Source organism: Lipophrys pholis (assembly GCF_963383615.2).
Source record: "Lipophrys pholis genome assembly, chromosome: 8".
NCBI lineage: Eukaryota > Metazoa > Chordata > Actinopteri > Blenniiformes > Blenniidae > Lipophrys > Lipophrys pholis.
In genome coordinates this window covers 22,649,585-22,673,597 of record NC_137630.1, presented here as the reverse complement: position 1 = coordinate 22,673,597, position 24,013 = coordinate 22,649,585, and the positions used below count along the sequence as shown (strand labels likewise).

At 41.8% G+C, this 24,013-nt stretch overlaps 1 protein-coding gene across 3 annotated transcripts in view; it reads right to left on the bottom strand.

Annotated features, from left to right (window-relative positions):
- The window catches only part of tmcc1a (transmembrane and coiled-coil domain family 1a), a gene marked incomplete at its 5' end in the record, with an annotated part of 42,849 nt that overhangs the window by 12,098 nt on the left and 6,738 nt on the right, over nucleotides 1-24,013 (bottom strand). Inside the window, 2 exons of one of the 3 annotated variants that reach the window (XM_080469612.1) lie at nucleotides 15,994-16,274; nucleotides 18,529-18,578. In XM_080469612.1, the coding sequence (XP_080325738.1) occupies nucleotides 15,994-16,274; nucleotides 18,529-18,550 (303 nt within the window). Of the gene's footprint in view, nucleotides 1-15,993; nucleotides 16,669-18,528; nucleotides 18,579-24,013 lie in introns of those variants that run through there. The other 2 variants (XM_080469613.1, XM_080469611.1) reach the window with 2 other exon arrangements.

Sequence of the window (24,013 nt, the reverse complement as noted above, 5' to 3'; positions counted from 1 at the left end):
CACAGGATACAACCGTAGTGAGGGTGGAGAAGAGGAGCACCCTTGCACTTGTAGAGCTCTCATCACTCAGGGCACTTCATCCAATCAAATTCCACTCAACATAAACTCTACAGGACAAAGACTTCAATTGACAACAGAGACTATGTGAGATTAGTTTGATTGAATAGCGAGAGTCCACGGCTCACGATCTCCAGTATTGAACAATTTAACACCTTCAGATCCAAGAGAGAGCCATTCCTCAAAGTCCATGACCACACTTCAGTGCAAACACACACACCCTGCAGAGTCAGAGCATCCATGGAACGCACGCCTGCGCTTCAGCAGGCACGCCAGCAGAGATGGTAAACTGTATGAAGGCTCGCCAGGTTGGATGTAGGCAGCACTGAAAGAAGAAAGAGTCTACTGTGAAGTAGAGTGTTCAAAGAGTCCACCGGGTATAAAATCCTCAGAGGGAGAAAAGAGAGGCAGACCCAGAAGACGGATGTGAGGGGAGCACAGGAGCAGGCAGGGAAAAAAGAGCCCACCAGGAGCTGTCAGTAAGAGGGAGACGGAGTGAGAGAGAGGGAGCAAAGGAGAGCGGGGTTGTGGGAAGGCTTCATGATGGGAGGGGGGGGGGGACTTGAGCGAGAGTTTCTAGGCCATTTCAGCTCCAAAACTTTGGGTAACATAGACAGAAAGAATAAAGAAGAGGCTTCGCCCTCAATTCACTTATTACACAGTTTGATTGTCTTGGTCAATCCTGATTGATCATGCTGTAATGAGTCACCTTCCTCTGACTTTCTGTACCGTCAGACTGGGAAACCCAATTTTTGACAAACAGTAAATACTGAACAACCTGACCTGTGCTGAAAGTAGTGCATTACTTTAAATCAGATTGTATAACTAAACCACATGGGTGAATGAAAGAAAAGTTTTCATTTAAGATAGAAAACAAGAGAAAAGACCTGGATTACCACAGATTACACAGTCATATGACGAATACAAAGCTGCTTTTCAAAAGTGTGCATACGTGTGCACACACATGACCAATGTTGTTACTATGTTACGTACATGCGTATGCTTAGACATAAAAAAAAAAAAAAACAGCATTGCTTGGTGAAAAAAGTATCCTAGTAAAGATATTTTTCATTTATATGGGTGAATCTCAAAGTATCTATTTTGAAACTAGAATCTCAAGTCACCTTAAAACACTCCCACATAGTGTTTGCTGAGCATAATTATTTAAAAAAATAAAAACTCTTTGGACTTCCAAGCCATCACTTTTAAATGGCCCCCACGCAATTAGCGAGAAAAAAGCAAAGCAGGTAGGGGGTGTGAGGGGTGAGGCAGGACTCGGGCTACTAAAGACTTCTGAGCAGAAGCCGACAGGAGGGAGGGAGAACAGGCCATGAATAGGCTTTAATGAGAGAACGGGAGGAGTTTGGGGGCCCTGAGAGAGAGGGGAGGATTGGGGGGCAAAGGCTTCTTACATAAGAACAAACTAAACTTGCTCAGATAGAAGTGTGATGTGTTGGTTTTACCATAGTACAAAGGAAAAGGTTATAAAAGGTTGTGCTCAGTGCTCATTGTAAAAAAATCTGGTACTTTAAATGTCAATAAATCAATAAAGTTGTTATTCTATTTTGCCATTCTTTCATGCAGACTGAAAACAAGACAACTGTATCTGGACTGACTGGAAGTGACATCATCATGCTCATTTTTTCTTACAGCTGACTTAACTGTTGATCTGAAGTCATTCAGGGGAAACCAACACTGAACAGCCTGACAGATCAGGTTCCTCTCAGCATGAATGTCAGTGTCATTTCAGCCTAAAGTATCCCCCGGAGGTCATATGGATCCCAGCCACTCCGGTCTGTCCAGGAATACTCTACTCACTCTTTCAGGGTGACTCAACTTCTTTTCACATTCTCGGCGAGGATTAATGGAATATTGCAAATGGCAGAGTGACTCTGCAATGACAGAATCCTGGGGGCTGGGGGGGGGGGGGGGTATTCACGTCCGGACAAGTTACAGATACTGGGAAAAAGGACAGAAAATGAGAATGCTGGCCTCAGGGGAAGATGTACCTCATTAGGGCTACATCAGCCAGTCAAAATTAAGGGACAGAGAGAACAGCTGCGGCTTGCCTCAGGTGCCGTTTACTCACAGAGAAATTAATGTTAGTTAAATGTTAAGTGAGACATGAGTGATCTATTTTAGATTTTAGGAAGTATGTACAGTCACTGCATAAAAAGTTGGCTAAAATCTTGTTTATTAGAAATGCTTACAAGAATGAAAAGGAATATTACAAGACAAAACATCGCTCTAAATGGACACTTTATAAAATGGTGCGAGTTCTTAATATGAAATGTAGGTGTTCATATCACTTATGTGATCAATTATACCCGTCGTTATCTTTGTAGGGGCACTTGTACAAACTGACGGGTGACTGACCTTAGCCATCCTCTAAGAATGAACTTCGAGCAAGTTGGTTAAAAACAATTCCAGAAAATGGCAAAGACAGGAGAAGCGAGCTCAGACAAAAGGTCAAACACAGTTTGTATGAACAAAGAAGCCCACTCTCTCCTTCTCAGACCACCAAGAAACTCAAATCTGCCACACTCCGTCCTCCACAGTCGAGTGTGTTGTAAAACAGTTCTAAAATAGTAGACTTGTGACTGAAGACATAGGAAACAGTAGGCGAATCCATAAAGACCACCAGCAGATTGAACTGAATAACAGTGAGATAAATTACGGCAGAAGTGAGAATTGGGATCAACATGAATCAACAGACACGACTCATTTTACCGACCATTAGAAAGGGGATCAAGTCTGCATGTGAGTGACGCAGTGGAAACGTTCATAAAGTGGAATATTGAAAAGGGATCAAATTAAAGAAAAGAAAAGCAGCAATAAAAACTTTTTAAAATCTGCCATCTTAAGCCAACAAGAGGAAAAAAAATGATCAAGCTGATGTAACTTTGGAATAGTGACTTGAACTCTGTTACCATTTATTTTTTTTTTTTTGTAATTGTGAAATATTTGAAGCTGTTCTCAATAATAATTTAACTATGTCTTGTGCAGAAGTGAAAGCCAAAATTAGCCATAATAATTAAATAACACGATTGGACCATCCAGCCTTCTAATAAACCAGCCAAATGGTGAAAGAAGAATTTATCGCTGACAGAACTGAGGCATGAATCCCCAGCGTTAAATCTTACAGGCAACGACCAGATTCCTCCTGAGAGGAAAGAAAAACCTCTCAATGATCTCACGGTTGAACTGAAAGCCTTGCTTTTAAAAAATGAAGGAAACCTCACCACAACGATAACAGAAACCGGTTGATTCAATAGTGAAAGGTCAAGCAGTACTGCAGGATCCAAAATGGCAAATTAAATAATGTAACTGTATTTGTACAAATTTTCTTCTTCATTATGACCAGTATCTTGTTTCCTGTCTAATTCTGTTGAAAAGTTATCTCTTGCTCTGTTGTACTGTTACTTACTCTCTTTTCATTTATGTATGACTGTTTTGAGGCCGCTCTACAGTTTTACTTGGTAATGCACAATCTAATACTGAGAGTTTAAACTGAATTTTTAACCAAAATATGATATATTACTATAAGATACAATAAGTAACATAATTTACGAGCATAAAAACTGTATGAACTTTAAAATGAAGCTGATGTCCATTCCTCTATCCACATCTTCTATTTGGCTTCATCCACTCAGGTGGTGCTGGATCAAGCTGTCAGCCAAGGCGGAGAACACCAGAGCAAACATGAGGCAGACATTCACCCACACTCACTTTCACACCTCGGGGCAATTTGGAGGAACCATCAAGCATGTTTTTGGACTCTGAGGCGAGAGTGCCAAGTTAATGTGACACGTATAAACAATTAAACTGCATGTGTGTGTCTGAGGGAACACAAACTCGACTTGTTCCCATAAGGTCGATAACAACCTGTTGATGCCTCTGTGGATTCTCATTTAATCAGTTTGAGAAACATGTGCCTTCTATCCAATGCATTGACCCAGTATGATGAATGCGCCACAATACATTTCTTTCTTACTCAAATTGCATTTAACATATGTCTTAAGGGGAACAGGAAATGCTGAACTGGTGATGTAGTAGTTCAATCCCAAGCAGGCTAGATATACAGTATATCTAGATATATGACATAGCTGGCAGACAGCCGTGCAGCAAAAGTACTCATTAAAAATTGTTTCTTTTACTATGGCAGTTTTCCCAGTATGTTTTACTGATGTTATCTCTATTAACAACTTAAAACAATGTCCTAAAACAATGTCTTACACCACTTCAGGAGATATACGGTACATTGTGAAAACCCTCAAGCTCAAAGGCAAAGAAGACAGCTTGAGAATCTTTCCTGAGTGAGTTTACAAAGACCTAATAATACATAAAACTAATTGTCATGCAGAGTACGCAGCTTAGTACTGAGCTCAAGCCAGAGTGATGGTACACAGCCAGAAAGTTTTGCAAGAATTCAGAGGGGACATTGATGAGGCTTGCTTGGATATATGTGGACTGGGGTTAGAAAGAGGAGACAGAATGGAGTACATGTACAATCCAGCAAGAGAGAGAGCAACACCGTAAAATCATACTAAGGGTTACACTTTTTTCTTTCATTTGTGACATCATACAATAGTTGTTTTGATTCCCTAAAATTATGCAGTCACACAAAATATTGCTTTCCCGTGCCAACACCACAGTCCCCTCCATGTGACAGCAACTTTGGATTAGTTCTGCTGTAGCATGCTTTAGTAGTGTGAGAGGTTACGTAAAGACAGAAGAGCCAAAGCTTTGTCTGCATGGACTGATGGTAACTCAAGCCTAAAAGAGGAGACAACCATGACTCGGGGTTCTACCCCTTTTAAACAATTCCTTTTGCATTAAAAGAAGCCCCCTTCCCAACACTGGCTGTCTCTTCCGTCCGAGTCTGTGCTTCAGTATAATCAATGGCCCTATTAGCAGTTACATAAACCCCTGGGCACTTTATACACAGGGGCTATTATGACTGGCGAGGTCAGAGAGCGTGAAACATCTCAGTAGCCAACTCCAACACGGGCATATTCAGGCAGGAAGGAAGACCAACAAATGACAATAACAACAACCCAAACGATCACGTCTTCTCGTGGCTTGTTTGGTAACGTAATTGTGAACAGCATCAGTCCTGCGTCAGAGAGGTAACAATGCCTGTGCCATTGTTTATAAATTAGAGTTAAAATATTGTTTCATAACAAGCCTTCAGAATTACTCGTGCTTACTGTGGTAACTGCATTTCTACATAATCATAAAGACACTTTCCCAGGATCTGAGCTGTATTGAAAACATGTTTTTTAACAAGCTTTTTTTTTTTTCCGGTCAAACAAGTATAATACCCAATTCAGCAGTTTCAGTGACCATAACCTGCATAAAGCTGTCATAGAAGATGAATTCTGGCAAAAAGATTTTGTGAGAACTGTTTCAATCAGATTTACTTCTTGATAAAGATATCGTCGGGATAAACATTTGCCAGATGATGAGTGTCATGATCTGTGTTAAAAATAGACAATATGAAGTTTTGATCAAGGTATTTTTTTTTTTTTTAAATGTGATCCTTTAACATCTTCTTCCGTGATCCTTTAACATCTTCTTCCTATACCCTCTGTCTCCTGTGTCCATATTCATGACTATCTGAATGTTTGCTGATAAGCAATAAGATAGCTCAGCAAAAAAATTAATAAAAAATGCCACTGAGATCATTTTAGAGGTCATTGATTCCCCACAAACCCCACCACACAGTCGCAATACATTCTCATACTTACAGCTATTCTGTGTACCTTAAAAATATACACAGGTGTGTGAGACGAAGCAGCCTGTGTACGTGTAGGAACACAATGTGTTGAAGGTGCTGGAGGTAAACAGGGTGAGTATGTGGAGGGGCACAGTGTTTGTCTACTGGTGGTGGTTCTGTTTATTCTCAATCCATCCTGGTTATGCAACAAAACGGAAAGGGCACTGGCCCAAAATGCAGGGCTGGTCTGGCTGGATGCTGCACAATACTTGGAGTACCAAGAGCCAGTATGTAAACCCAAACACAGTGCCAGCCTATTCAGAAGCAGGAAGATGAAGAATGTAGAACAAACAGTCCCAGCTTTTTGGCCCCAGAGGATTATTTTGACTGGACTCTCGCTGCCCTTTTTTCTTTTTTCTTTTTTTTTTTTTTTAAACAGACTTACTAGATGTCTGGGCCCTGAGTAAAGTCTAAGATGCTTTTGCAGAACTTGTGACTTTAGACATGAGAGAGCAGAAGATTTTGAAACAGACAAACGGATAATGAGAAGAGACATTTGGCTAATAAGGCGTTTTTATCAGTGTCAGACAGCTATTATCTAAAAATATGTTAACAAAGTACTTTTTCATTGCATATAGGACAATCAAACAAAATGGTGATATTTCATATTTTTATAAAATTAGGCTAACTTCCAGAACTATGTATGGAGGGATAAAGTGATTTAGTTTGACTCATAATGACTCAGTTACTCAAAGTCTTTTGAGAACAGATGTATCATAACAGGGAAAGAAAAATGAAGCAAATTAACAAAGGTAATGAAGGCTCAACCTCAACTGCCTCGCCGCACGCCCACTTACATGTAGTGTAGAAAGCCTCAGGTTATGGGGGTGAAAGTAAACTTAACCAATTAAACATACAGATTGTAAGATATATAAAAGGTGAACACACTACAGCCAGCTCGACTGTCACTTCTGGACTATGCCAGACAATTACACAATTAATCCACCAGGAGGAGCCAGCACATGCTACATGATGAGTGTTACACAGATGACTCAGGCTGCTCTGTCTGGTCTCTCATTTCCTCACGGGTTTCCTGTCAGTCAAACCCTCATATGTTTTTGCATTCTTCCAATACCACCTAACTCATTCACGGACATGAGCATCACGTATCGTATCTGAAGAGGCATTTACAGCATGATACCCAAGCAACTTGCCGGCTAAAATGAAAAGGGAGGGAGGAATGATGTGTCAGAGAGCTAGAAAGCAGAGTAAGACCAATGGTGGCAAACAGTGTGATCATAAATTAGGACAAAATGACGAGGAGAGATTGGGAAATAGAGGAATAGGATAAAGATGTGTCTAAAGCAGAGTGTAAAATGAACCTTTTATCAAATGTGGGATTTTAGATGGGACATATTGAAGTAAGTACACCATAAATTGAAAAACTCAAAATGATAAATGTGAGTTAATTTTGGGGGTACTGTTTGTAGAACAGGACATAAGTGGAGAAAGTAAAACATTCCCGGGATTCCTAAGAGTTGCAATACATGAGAGTTAGAGGGATGGTTCTGGTTATTAGTGGAGAGAAAATATGATATTTCCCTGGAGGTTGTGATCAGATTTGAATCGTCTGTGCACGTGTGCTCTAAGTGGGTCAGTGGAGCAGAGCTGAGCTCAGCGATCTATAGCCTCATCCATAATTCATCAGAGTCACACAAATGATATGGATGGAGCAGGGAGTGGCAGGGGTGCATCTTCTGTTTGTTTTTTTTCTCCAATCTCTGTTTCTCAGAAGAGCAATTTCCGTTTGAAAACAATCGACTGATCGGGCTGTGTAAGGAGAGAAAAACCAAACACACCAAGTCGGGGAAGTCATTTTCAGAGCTAATCCGGACAGCTGGCTTTCCGAGGGCAAGCAGTGTTTACACTGAAGAATCATTGTGCCAGACGACGGTCTGAGGAACAGGAACAGCCAAATTATGGCAAAAGCAAGGAAAGACTGAAGAGGATACACAGAGAATACACCTAAAATATTAATAACATTTGCATATGCTCTACATATCGTTGAGATTTCAACTTATATCTAAAAATGCAAAAATTTTGTTTTTTGAAAAAACATATTTGAGGATCAGATATGTAGGTTAAGGTTGACCAGGACGTCCTTGGTGACTTACTGACCAAGTATGTGGTGTTTTTGGAACGGCTGAGAAAACAACAAAGACACACGAGCATACCCACACTAATGTCACACATACCCCACAAACCACAAGAGGAAGGACCAGCTGCAGGCCAAAAATAAATACACAAAGGATGACCCATGGAGACTCACTGCTGACATGTACATATATATGCGCATGACCACATGCACGGATGAAAAAAAAAAAATCTGTCATGACTAAGGTTATTTCCTGAAAAATCCCATAGCTGGTATTATCCTTTGACCAACACATAAAAGCTATTTATCGCCTTGAGAGAAGATGTAGACTATTTCCCTCTTAAAGAGTACAATAAAAATCTAAATAAACACAAACTTATGAGATTTTCCTGAAGATATTCATACAGGACATTTAAACGCCCTTGAACGGTGAACTTGAGCAGCACGGCTTCAGACATCTGTCTATTAATAGCAGCAGAGAAACCAGCAGAGAGCTGCTGCAGACTCCTTCCTCATTCAGACCTAGATTAGAAAACCTATCAAACTGACTGAGATGGAAAAATGACCTCCAATATCTACTTCTGTCTTTTTCTATATATCTGCTTATCCTGCTAATGAAGAACAACACACACACACACACACACACACACACACACACACACACACACACACACACACACACACACACACACACACACACACACACACACACACACACACGTTATTCATCCTAATTTCACAAGAATTTCAATCACAAATTTAAGCGCCAACTGCAAAGTTGTTAGTGTTACTATGAATATGGGTTTCGGGTTGTGAATGCTAATTGCAGCCAGTAACGGATAAGGGTGTTGGCCTTTATGTATAATGACATGCATATTCAACAGCCTAATTAAACAGACTGGGAATACGCTTCAAAGGGAAAACAAACAGTTGGGTGGCGAGATCGCGCGCGCGCGCACACACACACACACACACACACACACACACACACACACACACACACACACACACACACACACACACACACACACACACACACACACACACACACACACACACACACACACACACACACACACACACACACACACACACACACACACACACACACACACACACACACACAAAATATGATTAAAGTCTACTTCCTGGATTTTACACATAAAAGATAAAACATTTACAAGTAAATCTGTTTACTTTTGTTTGCTTGTTTTCTTTGAAGTGGGAGACAGAAGTCCCGTAGAGGTCTATGAACACAAACACTTTCTCACAGTCTGCTTTGAGTGTTCTTTGTAAGCCATTCAGACGACTTCATTACAGTATGTGTCAGAACAGGAAACAGCAATGTGTCTTCATCACAAACATTTAAGTGATATGGTGCCATTACTACATGCCTCTCGAAATAAAGACAAAGCACAAAGCTTAATTACAAGACTCAGAAGCAGCAGCATTGAACCCAAAGTTGTTGCAATTGTCAAACTGCAGGGGAGTCTAATTTTAGAAGGCACCTTTTCCCTGCCTTTCGAAAGGGTTGCTATTTCACCAGACAGACTGATGAGGTGGCTGTGAGATCATACGGGGGACCTGTGAGCATTCAGCCGGGTAAAGCCGCTTCGGCCGTCTTTGAACATCACCCTGTTACCATGGCGATGGGTAACTGGCTCTACGTCTGAGCACTGGACACAGATGAGAGAAAGAGCAATGAAGAGAGATTAAGAGAAGAAGGAAAAGTGAGACCAACAGTGGGGAGTTAAAGGGCGTGGAGACCGAAATAATGAAGTAAGGGAAACTGCTGAAGAGATAAAACACATAATTTACACTCAGCTGTGCCGATCTACAGGTTTATGCAACAAAGTAAAAACATCTTCTCTGGACAACTCCGGTGTTTTAATAAACCAAAAATATATAAAAATCTTAAAAAAATTTACACAAACAGGTGATAAAATAGAAAAAAAAACCACACTTGTGATAACATGTTGCTGAGCTGGCGAATCCTCTGGTGAGCAAACACATCTTTCATTCGTCATATCTTGAAGTCTTTAAAGACATCAGATGGTGAGCGCAATGATTTTGCCCATGACAGATATGTTCATTGTTAGATTAATTATGTGCCTTGTTGGCTACCCCATTCAAAATCTGGCACGAATCTGTACAATACGATTGCTGTTTTGACCCCTCTGTGGAAACCATCCCACTGGAGTATGGCACAAACATGACAGAGAACTCACTGGCTGATATGATATCAGAAAGTCAGACTTTGACAGCGGTAAATAAGTGAAACGAAAAAATAATTACATCTGAGTGGAAAACGAGGGCCAGATAAGTAGTCCAAGCAGAAAAACACATTCAAGGATACAATTTTTTGTTAGTTTTTATCAGAAAGCCCACACACATCACAAGATCTGAAACACCCATTTCTGCCTGCATGCAACTTCACCATTTGGCTATGTGGGTGTGAAACTGTCTCATCGTCGATGTCTGCAACTGTGAAACATAAACAGGACAATACATTGACAGCAGCATGCACGGTGTCTGAAAAACAATTTGCTCTGGGCTGGTACTTAGCAAACACACTGGGATGACATCACCCTCCCGTGTGGACGAGGAGCACATGCTTTATCAGCCCCATGGCTCTCTCACTCTGCTCAAAGTCAATCGAAACTGACTTGTTTGATTAGACACTGGTTTGACTGTGCGCTTCTGTTTCACTGTCTATGACTGCACTGCAAGGCGGTCCATTGAGGCGGTGGCTTGCTAAGCGTGGCCTCTTATGAAATGCATATGTGCAGTCCTAGTTACATGGAAGAGGAGATGGCAGAGTCATGGTTTTTGCTCATCTCGTACAGAGTTTTTTGCAGAGGTCGCAATCACTTTCATCAACACACAGCCAACAGCCTGAGGAGACGAGAGACCATTAAAACGCAGTTATAAGGATGTTAATTTAGCAGGGACAGCACAAGCCTTAGGCAGCCAGGTGACATTCAGATCCTCCCACCGATGCCCCCTCTCACTTAAAGGACAACAGCAGTGGAGTGAATAAAAACACCAAAACCTTTTCCGACAGATTATGCTACAATCCAAAATGTAGTTTCCTATCAATGTTATTGGTGGCAGCCCCTGGACTGTCACAATAATACAATACGGCAATCTAAACATAGAATTGAAAAGTGTAAAAAGCAAAAAGGGAGATGATATGATTTGTAGGAGTCAAATTGATTGAATAAATGACAAAAAGTTATAAAAGAACGATTTAAGCCTTTAAAAAGTACAATAGTCTATAAGCCATTTTCACTTGCACAAAAGAAAACTACAACACGAGCCAAATTATTTATAAAACACTAAAATCCATGTCGTCATTTCATCACCCACTTGCCACATTCTGGACAAATACAGATAGATGGATGGATGGATGGATGGATGGATGGATGGATGGATGGATGGATGGATGGATGGACACACACACACATAAATAATGGAGAATAACACTTCAGCATCTCAAAATTGCTATAACAATATAAACATATACATTTGTAAGCCTGAGTGTGTTTTACAACTCTTGAGTTGCGAAAACCTTTAAAACTATATGACAAACTAAGGGAAAATGACACTCCATACAATAACTATGATAATTTATTATTACCTAACCACACTGCCTAAAGTTTTTATTTGTTCCTATAATAAACTATAAATGTGGAGATTCTGACGAAGACAACAGGATATCTCTGAGGCGAGAATCACAATAGAGAGAAAAACATGCAAGATGCAGGGGGGGGGGGGGGGGGGGGCGGGAACACATAGCTATGTGGAAATGTGGTTAAAGGAAAAGAAAATGGGTCATATACACAATCTACTTCAATACAATAAGTAAGTATATATATTAGCAGGGGACAAGATGAGTGAACATTTGCAGACAGGCCCTGGAGGAGGCTGTGATCTTCAAAGACAATAACTGCTTCAATCTGTCAGACACAAAAATTTGGTTCGGGGGGAGCAGCCTCAAGGTTGGCCCTGTTTTTCTTTGTAACTTTAAACTCCTAATGAAATCTCCTATAGTTCTTCTTTCCAAAACAAGTTGTCTAACCTGACACATAGTCATTTACATCCTCCTCAGTTTATATTTCTGCTTTGTCTCTCAATCAGTCTGAGAGCGGAGATGTGAGGAGACAAGATCAGACTTCAGGCACATTGGATACTGGCCTTCCGGTGTAGAAGAGTTCTGCACACTCTGCAACTATATTTATATGTGTTGATACTTTCAAACACTGAAAACGTGTACCAGCACTGTCACGTGGACTTGAAAACAAACAGGGAGGGTCTGGTCAGTCAAACAATTAATCAGCAGCTAATTGTAAATAAATCCACTGGAGCAGCACGAGCAAATGCTCTTACAGACCGAATGCTGAGTTATATCACAGCCCTATTTAAGAGTGGAAGCAGAACGATATATTAAACCCATGGGTGGTTGCAATACTTAGTCAGCATCTTAATATTGTGGTAACTCATAAATGCCCTCTCATCAGCAATAATCAAACATCAAGTTTGTCAATTATTACATCCCTCTGGGTTGCCTCAAATCGACCTTATAGGCCGCTTGATGCGGCAAAAGTTACTTGTTAACAAGAGTTAAGATAAAGTGCAATGACGGACAACTCTGTATGTCACAGTATGGATTAAACTTCGTAAAAGTGAAAGGGAACTCAGGTGATAATCTCTGTTTGCTAGAAGGAGGAAAAAAATTTCAAGAAAGATACAATACATCCTCTGATCAAAGGACTTTTGATAAGTGTGTTTGTTTTGCACTAAGCAGCAGGGTCATTTACGGTATCGATTGAACTTGACAAAACTTCTCAATGGTATGATAAAGCAGCTGTAAAGACCTTTTTTTTCTGGGACAGTACCAAATGCCTTGAAGGCAGAAAGAAACAAAGCCAGATAAAAGATGAGAGGAAAAGATATGCAAGCGCAACACACAGCCATTACAAACATAATGAAAGGCTTTCCTGGTAGTAAAGACTCTGGCATTGGCCATGAATGAATCTGCAGCAGTGTGACGGGAAGAAAAAGATAAGGTTCTGTGTGTTTAAAGCTTACCTTAGAGTACTGCCTACGAAGACTGAAGCGCTGCACCATCCTTACTGACTGACTGACTGACGGACCCGCAGCTGGATCCCCTGTTCTACTGCCCTGAGCTGAGATCCATCCAAAGTACACACAGCCTCACACACGTACTGAAAACACACATGCTCGCCTCCTCTCCAAACACCCATGTGCACACACATTTCTAGTCCACACTGCTTTCGTCTACCATGCAAACACAAGTGAGAGAGAGAGAGCAAGAGAGAGGGAGGTGAAAAAAGGGAGGCAGACTAAGAAGAGATAAAGACAGCTCAGCTGTGTTGCCCTCCACTTATATTCAGAGTGATCTCCTGAGCTGTTTCTCCCTCTACAGATAAAGTCACTCGTGGAAGACGTTCAGGCCACATGGCTGTCAATACACAATCTGGAATAGAGATTAAAAAAAAAGAGGTCTTACATTCACGCATGTACACACCCCTCCACATTCACACACAGCCCGTGCTTTGCTCTCACTCATCTACAACGAGGCAAGGTTGCCTCCCGCTTCCTGTCAGTGAGTCGGAGGGTCGGGAAAGAATGAGGTGGTGGTGATAGAGACTGAGAGGGAGGAGGAAATGGGACGAGAGGAGGGACAAGCTGACAGTCTGTATTCACTCTCCCTGGGGACCGTGGGAGGGGGACAGGGAGGGGAACAGGAGAGGGAAAAGGAAGTGCACATGGAGAAAGAAAGAAAGAAAGAAAGAGAGAGAGAAAGGGAAAGAGAGAAAGAAAGAAAGAGAGAAAGAAAGAAAGAAAGAGAGAAAGAAAGAAAGAGAGAAAGAAAGAAAGAGAAAGAAAGAACGAAAGAACGAAAGAAAGATATCCAACATTGGGGAAACTGATAAACCACTGAAAATTGATCACTCCTGGTAGACAGGTTCAAACAAGCCATTCAACCCTCGGCCTCCACTAACAGCAGGATGTCAAACACCTCCAAGGTCGATCACGCTGTTACTATGGCAACCCAAGCAGGGCGTAGTTCTAGGCAGCGTGCTGCAAGTGTCACGGTAACCACGGCGACGAATGGGGTAACCCTAGTGACATTGCTGAGTTGCTGTGTGGACAGGTTGCTGTGATGTTGGCTTCAGAAGACAAGAACAGGTTAAAATCAGCAGATTTCAGAGAGGTTGATCGTTGTCTATAAAGCTACACTGATATCTCCACAGACGTCTGGCTGCGAGCCGTGTTCTGTCATCACAGGTGAGGTAATTCAAACATGACTGACCAACATTAGATTTTACAGACCAGGAATGAAGGTATGGCCTTATTAAAGCCAGCTTAAAGATTATATCTGTCCATTAATATAGATATCAACGTCCACTGGGGCAGTGTAATAAAGCCAGACATCCTTCTGTCTGTAACACACTTGGCCCTTGCACAGCTTATTTCATCACCCCAAGGATCAGTCAAGTCTACAACAACTATGAGGTCAGCATACAATCACCACCTCCATATGAGCCAAGCCCAGTCCAGGTTTGCTGGTCTCACAGCGACCTCTGGTGGCAGATAGAGGCAAAAACATAGATTGAGTTCAAGAATAGGAGATTTTTTACTGTGAAAATGTAAAAAGAAAACACACACACACAAAAAAACCAGACATAGTCCCAAAATATCTTATAATATATACATAAAAAATATCTATACACAATCAAATCTATTTCAACATGATTTTGCTAAAACTTCCGGTTGAAATGTTCTAGTGATCAAATAATTGTATTATCCCTTCAGCAACGTCCTTAATTTACCTTTACCAATGAACTGTAATTTTTCTTTTCTTGGTTGATGAGTTCCTGCTATATTCTAAGACTATCACATATCACAATTGCAACCTCACATGCATTAAGGGTGCAAAAAAATACAATGAGTTTTGATGAGACACATCTTAATTAATGACAAACCATTCCAGGTGACCAAAGAAATGATCCCCCCTACAGGAGATCGACATGGGGCACCTGATTCTCCACCTAAATCTCAGAAGTATTAAATGTTTTTACTTGAACTCAACTGATAAACATGTGATTTAGTCTGGTTCCTCTATCTTGTTCTTTAGTGTATTCTGTACTGTACAAACCTGTTCTATGTCCAAACGTTTGACTAATTTACATCTACTGAAAAGACTGACCGTAAAACCAACAACAAAGAGTTTGCAAAAGATGTGATCACATTGTTTCAATTCTGTCCTAAAACATGAGTTGCTCACACATGCAATGATTCAGTCTTTCTGTCTGTTAACAACCATTAGAAATTCAGAGACGTCTGGGCTTCATTGCTCTCCACGCTGCCACCCCAACCCCACACGGACTAAACAGTAAGGAAGATGGATGAATAGAAATCCACTGTTTATGCATTCCTAAGTGTAAGAAGGATATCTTACCAGTAAAGCGATAAATCAGTGTTATCTGAGGAAGTAATGAGGCTTTGGTAGAAATTGCTAAAGCTACTAAGGGATGTATTTTTACACCGGATAAGGACTGGGGTCAAAGATCTCTACCCATGAGGAATGAAAAATGAACTATTTATTGCTTTTAAGGAGGAAAGAGCGGCTGACAAACAAAACTTGTATTATTCACACAGCTTTGTGAGTCAGAAATAAACCCATCTATTCAATATTAAATAATATGTTACATCTTAAAGTATGTGTTATGTGTTTCTTTTATGTCATAAAGCTGAACATAAATTAATGTTATTTGTCAATTTATATCAAAAATGTTTACATGTAAGAATATACTACAACTCGGAAAAGTCAGAACACAGTGGAAACAGGTAGCAGGACCCACTTTGAATTCACAACTGAAACAGCCGAAACGGTAACGTCAGCAGAAAAGAGAACCTCAGTGTGTGATTGACAGTTCACTGACAAGCAAGGCCCTGGCACCAGCAAAGGGGGGAAAGACACACAATCACTCAGCGTGTGCAGTGATAATGATTAATGGCTGCTGTCTCTTACCCTGTCAGTCTCCTCAGTAGACTGGTACCCCGATGACAGGACCACATCGCCAGCAGTGCATCCAGGGGCAGGACTGCTGGGCGTGGTGTCGGTGGTGGAAGAGGAGCGTGGGCGACTGGTGTGTTGCTGTGGGTCATGAGTGTTACGGCGATGCGGGGCCTGGGGACTGCCTCTCAGGAGAGGATCTCGGTCCCCACTCACAGAGCCGGACCCCTTAATGCGCCGACTCTGCAGGCTGGTCCCACGCCTCATCATGCCCCCAGCGGCTGAGCCCTGGCCAGCTGCAGAGGGAACCACAGGAGCACAGAGGCAGTCAGAGTCAGGACAACAGGACGAGGTGTCCTCGGGGGCAAAGGGGGAAGTGCCACTTGCCGACACCACAGAGGAAGATGAGGAGGAAGATGAAGAGGTGATGGTGGAACGAGAGAGGGAGAGGCGTTTCCGCTGCTGCTGGAACAGCTGCTTCAAGCCCTGGCCAAGAAGCCCCATGCTCTCCCTGGCGTTTTGGCTCATCTTACTGAAGGAAGGGTGCTCTAACTGGGATGAGGCCCTCTTCAAGCCTGGGTCATGTGACCCCGCTGCCACTCCTCTAGCTCCAGAATCTGAACGGGGGGCCACCCCCTCTGGCTCGCTTTGACTGTCTCCCTGCTGCATTTGGTCCAGCTGACACTTCATGAATAGCAGGGAAGAAATGTCCAATTAAACAGTCTGCTAACGCTTCACTCTCTATTTGCCAGGCATGCAGAGGGCCACACTAGGTCAGGGACTGAGGAAGAGAGGACTAGCAAGCAGCAGAGTAGGGCAGAGATGGAGATGGGATACATTGGAGATGGGACTGTCTGATGGAGGGTTGGATCAGCTCATGGGCAGTCAGAGGGATGGATCCAAAGAGCGAGCATGCAGCTTTGACTCAGGAACAAGTAGCCATGCTGGTCTAACGGAAAAAGAGGACACAGATTAGGAGAAACTGAAATGACAATGCCTACCACATCAACTGAACATTTCAAACATTTTCAATCATCCAGCTTCAACAGCCAATGTTTCATTCCCAGATGAAGACGGTCATCCATATCGAATCGGCATGTTAAAGAACACATCACATTCACGCTGATGGTGCAGTTTTCAGTGTATTAGCAAAGTTTAACACTAAATCTTTGATAGTGTGAACTCTATCCAGATTCTTTTCTGCACTCTGACAGGCATGTTTAAAATCCGATTGAAATAATTCAAACAAAACAAATGTTTAACAGATTCTAATCACAGAATTATAATAATGTCCGCAAAAAAGTAAAGCAATGCACATTTGAATAATATGTTGGTATTTTTACCAGCTCGGAATTTAGTAACACCTTGTGATTATCTCCTATTTTGACAATATAACATTGAAAATAAATTAAACCAGCAGCAGAAAATATTTCTGTGCACACACCAACTATAATATGCATCCAGAATAAAGACCTTCTGAAGCCGATCCATTCACTCATATGTATTTGCTCTGTGTTGACGAAACCTCAATGGATGTTTAATTGAACGGCACAAGACCGGTTTAGAGGAGGTCTGATGCACAATGGGGCTTAGGCAGCAGTGTTTACACTTCCACAAGTGCACCACTCCAATGCAGTAATTGCAGTGGAGTGTATTTAACACTGGTATACAGATTATACTCAAAGTCTCAGATTAGATCTAGAAAAGAGACTATATGTTTGCTTACAGTTCTTCACAACCCATTTTTTTGCATAACTTAGTAAATACGCCACGAGTTGTTCCCAACAATTGTAAGAATAAAAGACTGAATACTATGAAACCTTTATATTATTAAAGCTTATAGTTTGAGCCAGCTCAGGTCACCCTGGACCATTTTATGATTGAGCTGCAATACAATTAGGGTGCTGGGGCACCATTCCTAATGCAAATAACACATTTTGTCACGCACCATAAATTCATACAGTCACCCTCCTTGCGAGTAACTTTCCCTCCTATAGTCTGTGCTCTCTGTCCTCTTGCTGTACTTTCCTGCACAATTGACATAATGTGGATCCTGGAAGTTAGTCATCTGTGTCTCCTGCACCTTTTACATCTGTAGCATGTTGAGAAGCTTGTCATTTGATGTCCACGTATTTGTTTGTTGATCCAGCCTGTATAGCAGAGAGCCGCCACTGGGTGTCATTCCTGCAGAGGTTTATTTCATATACGTTTTGGATCATTCTGAGCAAATCCGAAATTATTAAAGTCTCCATATCTCACAAACTAAAGATGATACCAGCTGAAATATTTGTGTCACAACTTGTTAGCTATAATGACGTCTTAAGCATAAAATCGTAAACAAATTCAAGATTGTCTGTGAGTCATGATAGCGAAACGGGAGTGGAAAATAGAAACGCATAAAACATCTATGACTATATATAGCTGAGAGAGGAATGTAGCCAGAAAAAAAAACAAGTAGAAAAGGAAGAACACACAGAGCAGAGAATAGAGAGACAGAAGGGGAGGGGGGCAAGAAAGTTGATGTCTTACATCAGCATAAGAAAAACCCACCTACCATCAGCCCAGCTGTCATCCTAGTGTGAAACACTCCTCTGCATCACCTGTGAGAGGGGATGGGGGTAGTTGGAAAAGAGACAAACAATAAAAAAAACTGTTATTTTTCATATCTAACACCTCAGTGACTCAGAATTTAGCGAAGAGGGCTTTTCTCCCCCACAATTTTAACCAGATGCATGAACATGATGAACATAATGAAAGACATTGTTATAGTGTCGTGAAACAGATTTTAGTGTTTATTCTTATTGTGATCTATTTGTGACTGTCGGCTTAAATATGTAAGATCATGAGGATTCGGAGACTTGTATTGACAAACGAAAAACAAGCTCCTTCAGGAGCGCATTTATTATCCCCAAAGGCCCCCCTTCCTGAGCCACTACCAAGAGACGAGGGTTTCCGCATTAGAAACAACCAACAGTGTGGAGCCACTAACATGAAGTGTATGATCGCCTCCCGCAGCATCGCATGCCGTCTGCATGAATTCAAGTCAGTGACAAGAGCAACCGAGCAGACACCTGAGAAAATAGAAACCGTCGTCCTCGAGAAGCAACCTCATTGGTGGAGCAGAGATCACCTCATAGATGCACCCACAGACAGACAGGCAGGCAGGCACTCAGTCACCTCCGGCTTCCCTGAAGCATCAATCGCTGCTCCCATTGAGGGCAACAAAACAAGCAAGGCAAGGGGAGGGGCAGTTATATACTCAAACTATATTCCTTCGGCTGCACTGTCAGGTTCTCAGAGGAACACAAAACAGCACGAAGCGGCACACACTTGACATACAGACAGGGTATTAAGAACAGTGCACATACTATATCTCTTCCTATAACGTTTACTTTAGACATCTGTTAACTGTCTGCAGGCTCGAGCCCTGAAAATGCTTCTCCATCCATCCATCTTCTTCATCACTTAGTCCGTATGGGGTCGCGGTGAGAGTATACGCAGAGAACAAAGAAGCCCAGGCATCTCTGTCCCCCGCATTTTCCTTCCGCTCTCCTTGGGTGACTTCAAGCCGCTCCCACACCAAACCAAAGCTATAATCTCTCTAGCGAGTCCCAGTACGGCCTTGGGGACACTTTCCAGTCGGACGTGCCAAGTAAACCTCTAATAGCAGGCAGCAAGGGGGACTCCTATTCAGACCCGAACCACCTCAACAAGCTCCTCTCAATGTGGAGGAGTCGCTCCCAGATGGCTGAGCTCCTCACACTATCGTGAACAGTGACGCCCGCCACCCTGCGGAGAAAACTAATTTCAGCTGCTTGTATCCGATATCTCAGTCTTTCGGTCATGACCCGAAGTTCATGACCATAGGTGAGGGTGCGGATGTAGACCGACCGGTAAACAGAGAGCTTTGCTTTACAACTCAGCTCCCTCCTCACCACAACAGTCCGGTACTGTGACTGCTTTACTGCAACTTCCTGTCCTGAATTCCTCCACCTGGGGAAGGTGGATTAAAAGCACAGGATGATATTCACCCTTTTTTAATGTTTACTGTAAAGACACAGAGATAAATAGACTCATGTTTACATGTCTGCTCACACAGATGAAATGTCTGTGGTGAAGTGTATTTTCCATGTGGCCAAGCTTTCCAAATAGAGAATCGTCTCACAGAGTGTGATTAGTCATGCATTCAAATGCAACACAATCATGTTTACATACATACTTGATTATGGATGCATGCATGCACAGTTCACTGGCACAAGAAGTGACAGTGAAGTGAGTCATTATGACGAGGCTCGATGCAGGGGTTTTTTTTAGAGCTGCTGAGTGGAGGGGTAAACCTGCGTTAATCCTCTCCTGAAGCTGAAGCCGAACCTGAAGTCCTGACCCGACCCTGTTACCCATCCTTGCCTTTGTGTCAATAAATCCCCTGCTTCATCCCCCAGACTGATCCAACGCTGGATTGTTTTCTTTCTTGATTGCCTGTGGTTTTATTTGCAAATGAAATCCGCTTTCCAGAGCCTTCGGCACACAACGCTTTATTGTTAAACTTTGTGAATACACTGGCATCTTTGTTAAGATTTAGTATGCATTGATGAGCCACCTTGATAAAATGATGAAGCAAGAACAAACATCTGTTGAATCTTTAATGACAACTGTTCTGTTCTAACCTGTCCTACTTTGTTTTGAGACAATATCCTATTCTGGCAGTAAAGCTACAAACAAACTACAGAGGAAAATACCACCTAGCACTTTGCTGTTATACTGCTGAAAATGTTGCTGATAGCTTGTAAAAAAAAAAGAAAAAGCCATTTACCAGTTTTATTATACACATACAAAAGCGCAAGCACCTTTTTTCCTATTCATATGGTGCTGGCTCACCATGCAAGTGAAGGGATGTACATTAGTGAATTTAATCCCTGTCCAGCACTGAAACAGATCAGTGATTATCTGTGTTGAACAGAGTCAGTGACGGCCTGGGTCAGTGACCTGTGAGTCAGCATGTTTCACAGAAATGTCTGAATGTTGTCAAAGGTAAAATACAAATAACCACGTGGCCTCTCTAGAACCATCCCTCATAGAAATACACACAAACATGTGCCTGTCCCAACACATACATACACATCTATATTTTTGTATTCCGGTACTCATCCATTCAGAAGCAATGGCACTTGTCAAACTCTGAGTTTTTACCCCAAATAAAACTAAAAAAATTAAATAATGTTCTTGAGCTGAATGGATGGATCTAAAATCTACAAAGAATTACATTGCATTAACTACTTGGAAACAATCATCAAACTCTTTTGGCCATTTTAACAGGCCTGGTCGGGTCGTAGCATTTGACAATCAATTACACAGCATCCTGTAAATGTTCAACTGTACTGTCTGGACTGATGGCAGCGACAGGTTCATTTAGGCAGAGAGGTTGCTGACAAATAACCGGCACCAACATGTTCTGCAATCAGATATGTCATATAAATGAGAACTTGTGTCGCTCATTGTGATTACATAAATAAATATAGAAAAAAAATTTTGGAAAAAATTGAAATCCCCTCCATTATGGTTGTTGAGCAAAAGAGACAGTCACTGGTGATTATTTCAAAGGGGATTAATCCCCTGCTTAACACTAATAGTGGGTTATGGTTCAGACTGTTAAATGATGAAGAAGATAATTTGCATGAAAGCAGAATAGAAGGAAAAGTATACGTGTTGCGTAAAGCGGTTTTATAAGCGCATTTTGATGATAGCAGTTACCGGCACAATAACCCTGTCCCATTTATTCTTTGCTTTGTTTTCTTATACTGGACATTAAAGCACAAACAAAGCTTGACCAATCCCGAGTGGAGGTCAATCTGGCCTGTGTGAGCTGACACAGAAGCAGACATGCTGTTGCTCTTTGCTGAGCACATAGTTGGTAGATTCAAAATATGGCTATAGTTTTAACAAGCCAAAGCAGTGTTTCCAGAAGAGTGTGAGAGCTGGCGTGGAATAGACTGCTCTTTGTTTTCTGCCAGCCATACACAGGCCCATCACTGCTCTTTGTGCTGCGCCTCTTTCAGTGACAGACACACATCAATAAAAGGAGAATTAGGCCAGAGAGTTCTGTCAGTGAGGTTTGTGTTTAAGTGCATGCACGAATATGTGCGCGTGTTCGTATCAGACAGAAACGGAAACCGGGGGGGAATAAAAAAAAAAAAAAAAAAAAGTTTGCGGGAAATATATATCGTGTGGAAATGTGAATATGGTAGGATGTCTGCATGTGTGTGTGTGTATCTGTTGTCTTTTACAAATGGAAAGTGAACCATATCTCATTCAGCAGCTGCATAATGACAGCATAGCCAGGAAACAGGAACAATCGTTATTGTATTTACGTGTGTGTGTGTGTGTGTGTGTGTGTGTGTGTGTGTGTGTGTGTGTGTGTGTGTGTGTGTGTGTGTGTGTGTGTGTGTGTGTAGGCCTGGGAGGCAGAGAGAATAGCACGGTTGTGTCAGCTGTGACAGTGGAGGAGATGACTTCAGCATACTGGACAAAGTGTGATAAGAGACACATCTCTTTGTATCAGACAAGGGAATGAGTAAGTGACAGAAGAGAGACAGAGAGCTACAGAGGGAGTGAGAGAGGCCCAGACATGGATCAAAGGCGTTCCATGGTTCGCACCGTGTCTCGCCTGGCCGTGTCAGGTTCAACTCTGGGTGTTCAGCGCAGAGCGTGCATGAATGAGGAGGTGTACCGCAGGTAGTTCCCTGAAAGAGGGAGGCACAACGCCCTATTGTGCAAGCTGAAACCCACAGGGAGGCCCCAATGCCAAAGTTGTGCTCAGCTTTCCAGGAACAGGACAAACATCTACTCCCGCACATGCAGACTTCAGGTAACACATCTGTGTTTGCTCAGTGACACCACACATTTTAGGGGGAGTCATGTATATTTGCTTTTTCTATAAAACTGACCTGTACATGCTCCTAAACAGTGGACACTCTTTCAGCATTGGATAAGCAGTTTTGCTTTAACAAGCTTTTTATTTCAGACCATTCGTCTTACACAACAGAGACCATTTTAAGAATAAAAAAAACAGAACGCAAAACCACACTCACAAAAGTGAGAAACAGGTGGTAAACTGGGAGTAAAGCAAATCTGAGTCATGGAAGAGTATCTCACACTTTGTGAGGTGGGATGAGAACAGACAGACTGTGGTGTTGATCTCCTCTGGTTGTGCAGAAGTATAAAAATCAAGTTATTCTCTAAGGCATAGGTTACACAACTATGTTGGTCGGTAACACAAGGTAGAACAGTGACGCGAAAACTAAGTGAAGACTGGTCATGACCGTGATGGACATGAAGCCTTACACCGACAAGGCTAGAAGATTTTGTTGCAAAGTTTTCTCATAAATACTTGACACTGCTAATGGCACCGACACTGGTCCATGTTGACAACAGCTACTACACTGATCACACAAGACAAGGATCAGATTCTGGGTGTTCACAGTGTATACACTTCAACAGCCTTAAGCGTTCCAGATGTCCTAACTCCATAATCACAATCGAAGCAAAAATGTAATTTGTGTAGCCCCACCTTGATGCTGAAAGCCAGTGCTGTAGAAATATTTGCTCAGAGAAATGCAACTGTTGTAAACAAAAGCTGCAACGATTCGCATCTTTGTGGTACCATTCCCATCCAGCGAAGCATCATAGCTGGAACTGGTTTCTTGTTGTCAAGAGAAACCTTAACGTAGTGTAAATATTGTATATCTATATTCGAAAGAGAAGTATCATAAAATTTTAAATATAACATAAATGTTTTAGAATACTTCAAAGTTTTAAGCACCTTCTAATAGACAAATAGATAGAGAGCATGGTGTAAAATTCCTTCCAAAATGAGAAAAGCCCAAGGTTGATGATTCAGCCACTGACAGTAATCCTTTACTGACCCGGTGGCACTCCAGCAACAATCCACAGACACTCAACTAGTCCAGCGGGCAGATTTTGTGAGAAATTTTTAAAGTGAACTTTTTCCTCAGCAACACTTTTTTTTTTTTTTATT